We start from the raw sequence: 8963 nt of genomic DNA, 5'->3' as shown, positions 1-8963 counted from the left end.
AAAGCAACAAAAAAAAAAACGTATAATAAAGGTTTGTTAAAAAATCAAAAAAAATCTCTCTCTCTCTCTCTCTCTCTCTCTCTCTCTCGCTCTCTCTCTCTCTCTCTCTCTCTCTCTCGCTCACTGCTCTCATAACGCAGAGAAAAAAGCTGTAAAAACAGCAGACAGACACAGTTAGGGACCAACTGGTGAACATAGTGGAGCATTTTTCAGCTAAAACGGAGTTGGTGGAGACCGAAAACAGAGCTATAAGAGTGAATATTGGGCTTATATTCATCAGGTCACAAACACAAAGACACCTAATCAATGATCATGTTTCCCTGTAACTGCTGGATATCTAAACAAGTAACTGTCTGCTAATAACAAAACATATTGTTCAGAAAATACCAGAATTGAAGTGTGTGTAGCCTTTGACCCAGCCGGGTCCGAAACTTTAAAACAAATCAAATCTGTCAGCCACATCTGGGTCAGAACCGGCTCATAAATAACAGTACGTTATTTGTAGTTGTACTTTTAATGGACTACAGATACCATCTGCACAGACTGGGTGATTTTCCTTTAACAAACCAGGAGGAAGACATGACCATGTTGGTGCAGAGTGGTGCAGAGAGAGAGCAGAGGGAGTATCCACCCGTTCTCTAAGAATCTATTACTCCTCTTCTGTTTTTGTTTTCCTCTAAGGATGTCTGAAGGTGAATCAGCAGGAACCAAACTGGTGTCGGTGGACTTTGAGATCTCCGGGCACGTTCAGGGTCAGTATGTTTAACTCCCCTCCCTCCTCTTCGTCTCTGTCTCTTTTCTGCTCTGCTCTCTGAGCCGAGGCTGTAAACTGATCTGCTGAGGCTTAATTTAGGACCGAGCACAGCTCTGCTGCTGCGGGTGGGACAGTTTTATTTTATTTTATTTTATTTTATTTTATTTTATTTTATTTTATTTTATTTCATTTCATTTCATTTCATTTCATTTCATTTCATTTCATTTCATTTCATTTCATTTCATTTCATTTCATTATTTATAATAATATGTATTACATTATTTATTATATTATTTATATTATTATAATATTTATAATATTTATATTTATAATATTTATATTTATAGTTTACCAGAACTAGTGAGCTGTTTGTGTTTGTAAGTGGAAACAAAAAAAACATTTATGACAGAAAGTTACATATAAATGTCTAATTCATTTCATATATAGGCTGTTATTATTAATCTGCTATATTTAAGACACTCTCTCTCTCTCTCTCTCTCTCTCTCTCTCTCTCTCTCTCTCTCTCTCTCTCTCTATCTCCTTTCTTTTGACAGGAGTCTGTTTCAGAATGGTGAGTTTCTCTGTTCACCACCTGTTGTTTCCTGCGCCCCCACTTTGACACCAAAGCTACATTCAGTTCACTAACACCCTTTGTCCAGTCAACAACCTGTAACCTGAGGCTGCCAATACCCTGACCCTTTAAAAACCTCATGTCTGAGGTTCATCCTTGTGTTTCCACAGTGTTTTTAAATCTACAATCACATGTTTATGGATCTGGTCTGTAGGCGAGTGGAGTAGGAAGTTGTGCAACACTGATTTTCTTTCTCTATGCTCGATCGACACAGTTCAGCACCACTTCATGAACAGAGACGTTTTAGTGTTCCATAATCTCATCTGTGATTAAATCTGAAGCTTTATTATTTTATTTTTCTGCAGCATGTAACATATAACACTGCCTTCTACACAGAGTGCAATTCATTGATAATCGAGTCTGAGCTCTGAACCCTCGCAGGCTTTTTGTCAAAGGTGGAAGAATAATGTCTTACTTCAGTAAAAGTAACACTACTCTGTGCACGCACGCTTTCATGCCTCAACAGGCTGTCTCTGCGTTTTCATGCTCTGAGTATATTGATCTAAGAGCCGTGTCAAAACTGTAGCATGAGCTCATTTGAACTCAGTTAACTCAAAAACTCAAAGCAGAAAACTAAAAAAATCATATGGAGACTAGACTAGTGTGTGTTAGTGCTGCTTCTTGTCAGCTGACTACTTTGTGGTGCAGGTTCACTGACTTTATCTGATGTTATTAAGTATGAACAACATTACCCCCCCCCCCTCCCTCCCTGCTTGCAGTACACAGAGAAGAAGGGTCTGCAGCTCGGTCTGCTCGGCTGGGTAAGGAACACCTACCATGGGACGGTGGAGGGACAGGTCCAGGGTCCTGCTAACATGGTGGCCGACATGTGAGTAGAAAGTTATAATGCAACACAACTACACAATGACAGCATGTTTGTTTTTGTCTGTTTAGGTTTTACTTGTTTCAGCCCCTAGATGGCGCTCTTTACCTTCACAACTGTCCCGTCTGAGCTGCACACAGCTGCAGTCTGTGCAGCTTTCTCTACTACACTACTTTCGCTACTCTATTGTTTTTTTATTCAGTCAAAATGACTAAAAACTAGTTTGTGAACACATCAGTGCCTCTGTCTCTCTCTTTCCTTCACTGAATGAATTATAACCAATCATCAGTTATGAAGATGAAGCCGGAGCTCTCTTTGTTTTGACCTCCTCTCTGTCCGGCGGGAGTGACGTCACCAGGGTGTGGACGTCTCTCTTAGATGACATCACTGTCTCGAGGGATCTGCTGCTCTCTTACCACACACACACACACACACACACACACACACAGATCCCAAAACAATGATATAATTCTTGGTGTTTGTTTTCATCTCCTTGCTGCACCAGGCGGGTGGAGTTTACTGGACCAGTTACAGAAAAATAGAATAAATAAATGATGAAACAGCCATTTGGTCACAAAAGAGGCATCAAATTAGTTTCATGACAGAAAAGATGGAAAGAGGAGATATGTATGGAGGTATTTGGTATTTTTAGTAAATGTCCTATTTGTATAAATGAGTAATAGTCTAAATTAAAGTGGCACAGCAGTCTTTGTTGTTGTCATGATTTAGATGTTAGGGTGTGTCAAAAACCCGTTTGGATCAGGATTTATTTCCCGGGGGAGGTGGAGGGATTTGACCATCACTACATTACAACATGAGACTGCTCGCTAAACATGGGTGTAAACTATTTAAATATCAAATCGTTTCAAATGTTGGCCTTGTCGTAGTTTTTATTTTATTTTGTATTTTTTGTCTTCCTGTTTCCATGTTGGATTGAATCAGTGTTTCCTTCGTTTTGTTTTTGATCTTATCTCTTTGTTCTTATATTTTGGGGGTATTTGGACAATGTTTACGTTGTTTATGGCACAATCAGTCTGCCTGGCCCCAACAGGGAGACAAAACCAACATTCCTTTGCTTCAGTTCATTGGAGTGAAGCAAACAGCTTTTCCCACGCAGAATAACATCTGTTTATTTAGAACTTCAACATTAAAGTAGAAGCACACAACACTGTGATATGAAGCAGAGGGCTGATTTTGTGATTGGACTTTAGAGTGTATTCTGATCAAGCGTCTATGAACATAAATGAGAGTCTGACGTAGCAAGAGAAGGAAATAAGAGCGGATTTGGTTCAGACAGATCGCTAATAAATCATTATTAACCTCACTGTGACTTTCATACACAAACTGATTGATGTTCGATTTCATTGAAGATATGAAACCTACACACACACACACACACACACACTCTCTCTCTCTCTCTCTCTCTCTCTACTATTTCCTTCCATTCTGTCAGACATCTTTTCCGTGTTAACACGCTCACTCTCACGTCCTTCCTGTCGACTCCACTTTCACCACGACCTCACTTCCTGCAGGGCCTGGGAGACAGGAAGCAGCTGTTCCTCTGGGCGGAGAAAGGGAGGAAGTGTAAGAGAGGGAGAGGCAAAATAATATTACTGGGTGGAGGTAAGGAGGAGACGGGAGAGATGGAAGGCAAGAGGGGAGAGAAAAAGAAAGAGGGGGAGGAGAGAGGGTGTAGGCGAAAAAGAAAGGAGATAAACAAGCAGTGTGAGAAATGCTCAGAAGGGATGGAGAGAAAGAGGATGAGAGTGAGAGCTGAAGGTTGGAGGCGAACAAGTGGGTGGTTTCCTCTGAGTAAAAAGAAAACTCCCAGAGAGCCGAGCAGCTCAACAACCTGGAGAAAACACTAAAGGATGTAGGACAAGAAAGAGAGAAGGAACTGGAACAAAAAAATGCTCCATATTTTGGAATTTGCTGGAGCGAAACCAAGTTCGACGTGTAAAAAACATGTCAACGGTACAGAACACAACATCTGCTGTCCTAAGAGCCTTGAGGAAAAGCTCCTAAAAATAAGAATGTTGACAGAGGAAATGGAAATGGAGGGAAGGGGAAAGGAAAGAGAGAAAGCTTGATCATGAAAGAGAGAGAAACCCAGATGTAACGGGTGTCTGACACTCACATGAGTTGGATTAGATTAAGCCAGGAACATGGTAGAAGTGTGTGTGTGTGCGTGTGTGTGTGTGTGTCGGGGGGGGCGGAATCTTCTTTTGAGGGTTTTGGGAAACAGCAGCATTTTCGAATCAGGAAAAAGTTTGTTTGATAGGGGGGTAGGACTTTTGGAGGTTATAGATTGATCGGTAGAAAGCCTTGTCTTTCTTGTCAACAGTTTTTGTCAGCAGCCATCTTGGCTATTTAAATTGCCAATGTACAAATTAACGTTCAGTGTGACCAGGCAGCAACCTCTGGGTCTGAAAAGTGAAGCCGTTGCGGAAGTGTCTTAAATTTGCATTCTTTCTACTGGCCAACAGGGGGCGACTCTTTTGTTTGCAAAGAGAAGTTTGATTGTATAGAAGTCTATGAGAAAATGACTCTACTTCTCTCTTGATTTATTACCTCAGTAAACATTGTAAACATGAGTTTATGGTCTCAATCTCTAGTATTCTTCAATACAGCATGATGTTTATTTCGTAAATTATGGTCCATTTAGAGTCAAACAGACCAAAAAGTGTTTTCGTCTTAGAATTAGAGTGTTTTCAGTACGATTTTTGTCTTAATCAGACTTCAGTTGTACTTGGCTCCATCCACACGTGTCACTTCTGATTTTAACAAAACAAGATGGCGATGGCCAAAATGACGAAGTGAAGGCTTTTGGAATCTGGAACATTTGGAATGTTTATGTTTGCAACTGTGAAATGGTTTGTAGATATCTGCCCAGAAATCTGTCTGCCCAGCCTCAGAGAGGACGACCGTGTGCAATATTATATCATTCAAAAAGTTGACATACAAAAACAAAAACAAGACGGCAGTCATATTTCACTGGAATCATCCTTTTAAGGGTTGGGGGCTCGGTAATGTATTGTCAACGAGGGTCCTCACAAGTATGGAAGTACGAGCATGTGTGTGTGGATCAAAGGGATCAGTGTGTTGTTTTAGAGGAAAATGGCAGCAGATTACCAACAAACATCCAGCTGCTGGAGACTTAAAACTAAGAGTCCTGTGTGTGTGTGTGTGTGTGTGTGTGTGTGTGTGTGTGTGTGTGTGTGTGTGTGTTGTGTGTGTGTGTGTGTGTGTGTGTGTGTGTGTGTGTGTGTGTGTGTGTGTGTGTGTGTGTGTGTGTGTGTGTGTGTGTGTGTGTGTGTGTGTGTGTGTGTGTGTGTGTTCAGTAGAGTAGTGGGTCACAGAGCAGTTCGGTCGACTGTAGATGGACAAGTTTTCTGCCCCAAAAAAAGTAGGACAGCTCATCTTCCTCTCTCTCTCTCTCTCTCTCTCTCTCTCTCTCTCTCTCTCTCTCGCTCTCTCTCTCTCTCTCTCTCTCTCTCTGGCTCAGCTTCAGTCAGTGCATCTACACGGACGTTACCCCGATCCCCTTAAATCTCCTTTATTCTACACACACACACACCCCATCAGAAGCATCACAATCATCGGTGGTTCGGTGGTAAAACACTCGATTCTCAGGGTTAAATATAGCAGCAGGAATATTTGTATTTTCCCATCATGCACCAGGTTGTACAAATAGTGGCTTGACCCCTCAGTGGCCGGTTGTGGATGTGGTTTTCTCCCACGATGACGTCGGTCTGGCCAACGTTTTGTTTGGTCCACTGCATTTTCCACCCGACATAGTTAAGAATACCTCAGTTGTGCCGGAAACATCCCAAAATCACAGCACTGTGAGAACAGTGCAAGGTCAGTTGGACTTTCCTAATGTCCCAGACAGATGGGAAAGACGTTTAGTGATAGTTGGATTACGTCTGAAATGGTTTTGATAACAAAACTGAAACTGAAAGTTTTTAATCCTATTGTCTCATTGTGTTGAACAGATGTACATGATCATTTCTACTTTTCTTCTTCTGTCTGTGTCCTCCACAGGAAGGTGTGGTTGAGTAAAGAAGGAAGTCCATCCAGTCGGATCACCAAAGCCTCCTTCACCAACCAGAGAACCATCGACAAGCTGGAGCTCTCCGGCTTCAAGACCCGCTTCTGATCAACGAATCAAACGCACCCCAGAGACCTTCCCTTCCCTCTCTAGAGAAAGACACTGAGAGCTGCTTCTCAGTCGCGTTCAGAGCTGTGCACCAGCTAACGGCAGTGATTTGAGTTCAGATTTGATGTGAGTTCTGTGCATGACGACTGTTGGTGGACATGTTGGAGCTGGAGTTAGTTTGTAGAAGGACTCAGGTTTGAGTCCAGAACAGTGGAGAGTTTCAGGCTGAAAGTAATTTGACGAATAAATAAATCTATGGTAACTTTGGTGTAATGTATACAACACTCAAAAACACTGACTGCTTTGAAGAAAGTTTTTACTGAAGACGTTAAAGATTACAGCAGTATTTTTCTAATATTCTGATGGCATACGTTCATGTTTGATGCAGTTACATTAAATGAAGACAAGTAACGATCTGATGTAAAACACTGCACTTAAGTTTTAGAACAGAATTTGCCTTCGTGTGAAATTGAGTCAAGTTGCAAAGGAAATGATAAACGGTTAAGTTTAGTTCAGCTTAGTTAAGTTACGATGGAAAACACAGACAGTTAAGTTATAATGGAACATGTTCGACCTAAACGGTTAAATTGCAGCAATTTTAGTTGGGTTAAGTTAAGTTAATTATCCTTGAAACTCCTTGAACTTCAGGACCAAGTCAGAGTTAGAAGAATGAAATGAACATCTAGACATGCCCACCATTCAAGAAGTGACACTTAGTCTTGACTTTATTTTTCTATGACAGTTTAAATCATTGTAATGGTTTGATGCTAGCAGATCAGTGTGTAGTTCTTCATCAGGTTTGACTGATGTGTAGACACTGTGTGTCTATACATAGTATGTCACTGTATGATGTAAACAAACACAACCCATCCATGTTGTCACGCGAGGCGATTAGGGCTACCTGTCAACTGATCCAATTAAATCAAATCCAGAGAATCCCCGATCAGCTGGCAGCAACAACACAAACCCTGACACAGCAGGAACAGAGCTCCTGTTCTGTACAGCAACTGTGTGTGTAAATATATATATATATGTGTGTGTGTGTGTGTGTGTGTGTGTGTGTGTGTAAATGTGTGCACAAATAATCCTTTAAGTCTTATTTTCTCACAACATATCTGCTCTTAAATCAAATTTTAAAAACACGCTAAGGATAAACGTTGATTGTACGTGTGCATGCGTGCGTCGGTGCTTAGAGACCAACTCTCCCTGGATACACTGTTAGGGGACGCTCTGTCGTCATGCCAACGTACATGCCAACATACTTGCATAACATGCTGGAGCACTAACCCTCCATCCGTGTGTGTGTGTGTGTGTGTGTGTGTGTGTGTGTGTGTGTGTATATGTGTGGGCTGTAATGGACTGATAGTCGTAGGTGTGTCTCCACAGAAAATAACAAGAACTAGCAACTCTCTAGTCACCTGCGACGTTTCATATAAAATAGTCAGGTGAGCTGCCACAAACTTACCCATAAATACCTTTTTTTACCAAGAGGTATCTCCAGGTGTCTTTTTCACATTTACATTCCCTTCCAAAGCTACAACCACACGCTGCTGTTCCAGAGATCATCACAGGCCTGATGTCTGAGACAGTTCTGTCTTTTCCCAGCCTGTTATTTTGTGCATGAACGCACCCAAATACAAACCCCCACAATCCTCCACAATCCTCCACAATCCTCCACCTCCGACAGCACTTTCTGTTCACTGCAAAAATCTGGTGCAAATAATTCAGCAAGCAATGATAATACAGTCGCCCCCACACTCGTACTGGTGCCATGAGAGAGAGAGAGAGAGAGAGAGAGACCACTTCAGTCACTGTGGAAAAGCTGGAAAAAAATCCACCCGCCTCAACCTCTTCTTCCTCCTCCTCCTCTTCCTCCACCTTACCAAGCAACCAGTTTGGCATCCCATAGTGGTCACCATGGAAACGCCACTCTGTCTGGAAGTGTTTGTGAGAGAGAGATACAAGAAAGACAAGAGAAGTTGATGCCTTCTTGTTTCTCCGAATCTCCTTCTCTTTTGTGTCCTCTCCTCCTCCCTAAACTCCTTCTTTCCTTCTCTCCTCCCCTCTCATCCCTTTCTTTCCTCCTCTCTTAACTCCTCTTTCTCTCCTCTATCCATCTATTTTCTCTCTGAATATCTGCCCAGCACTTTAACTGCCCACACAGTTGGTCTTATTCATCATGTCTCACACACACACACACACACACGCACACACACCTGAGTGGGTGCTGACAACCAGCTGTTGCCAGGCAACATGTTGAAGTTGAGTCCAACTAGGCTGTGAAAGAAACTCTGACATTTAACACAAGCGGCGTCGTTTGTTCGGTTCTCTTCTATTCAGAGTTGGAGAACTTGAAGTGATGAAAAGATACTAGGAAGTATTTATTATTTAGACTACTTGGAGACAACTATCCCAATTTGCACAAAATGTTTTTTAGGATAACAAACTGATGGGCTGTCCGACTGCGCTGAAGGTAAAACAGACATCCTATTCCTCAGGTTTCAGTAGGATACTCATAAAATGACATTTTCCACAGCAAACAGGGAATAACTTCAGCTCTGCTCTCATGCAGCAGCTGCGTGATGGGAATCACCTC

At 41.8% G+C, this 8963-nt stretch overlaps 1 protein-coding gene across 1 annotated transcript; it reads left to right on the top strand.

Annotated features, from left to right (window-relative positions):
- The first annotated feature begins 582 nt into the window (after positions 1-582).
- On the top strand, positions 583-6729 carry acyp2 (acylphosphatase 2, muscle type). The gene is made up of 4 exons (XM_079280047.1): positions 583-752; positions 1309-1325; positions 2105-2214; positions 6253-6729. The coding sequence occupies exons 1-4, from the start codon at positions 683-685 to the stop codon at positions 6365-6367; spliced, it is 312 nt and encodes a 103-aa protein (XP_079136173.1). The 5' UTR covers positions 583-682; the 3' UTR covers positions 6368-6729.
- The last annotated feature ends 2234 nt before the right edge of the window (positions 6730-8963 follow it).

The sequence above is a fragment of the Melanostigma gelatinosum genome, assembly GCF_949748355.1.
Source record: "Melanostigma gelatinosum genome assembly, chromosome: 12".
Classification (NCBI taxonomy): Eukaryota; Metazoa; Chordata; class Actinopteri; order Perciformes; family Zoarcidae; genus Melanostigma; species Melanostigma gelatinosum.
Note: the sequence above shows the minus strand (reverse complement) of the source record. Positions and strands in the feature narration are given on the sequence as shown.

Bases quoted from the DNA above. Each gene is read 5' to 3' on its own strand.
- acyp2 (XM_079280047.1), top strand. From the start codon at position 683: ATGTCTGAAGGTGAATCAGCAGGAACCAAACTGGTGTCGGTGGACTTT. The intron at 2,215-6,252 runs GTGAGTAGAAAG...TGTCCTCCACAG, and splicing joins GCTAACATGGTGGCCGACAT to GAAGGTGTGGTTGAGTAAAG.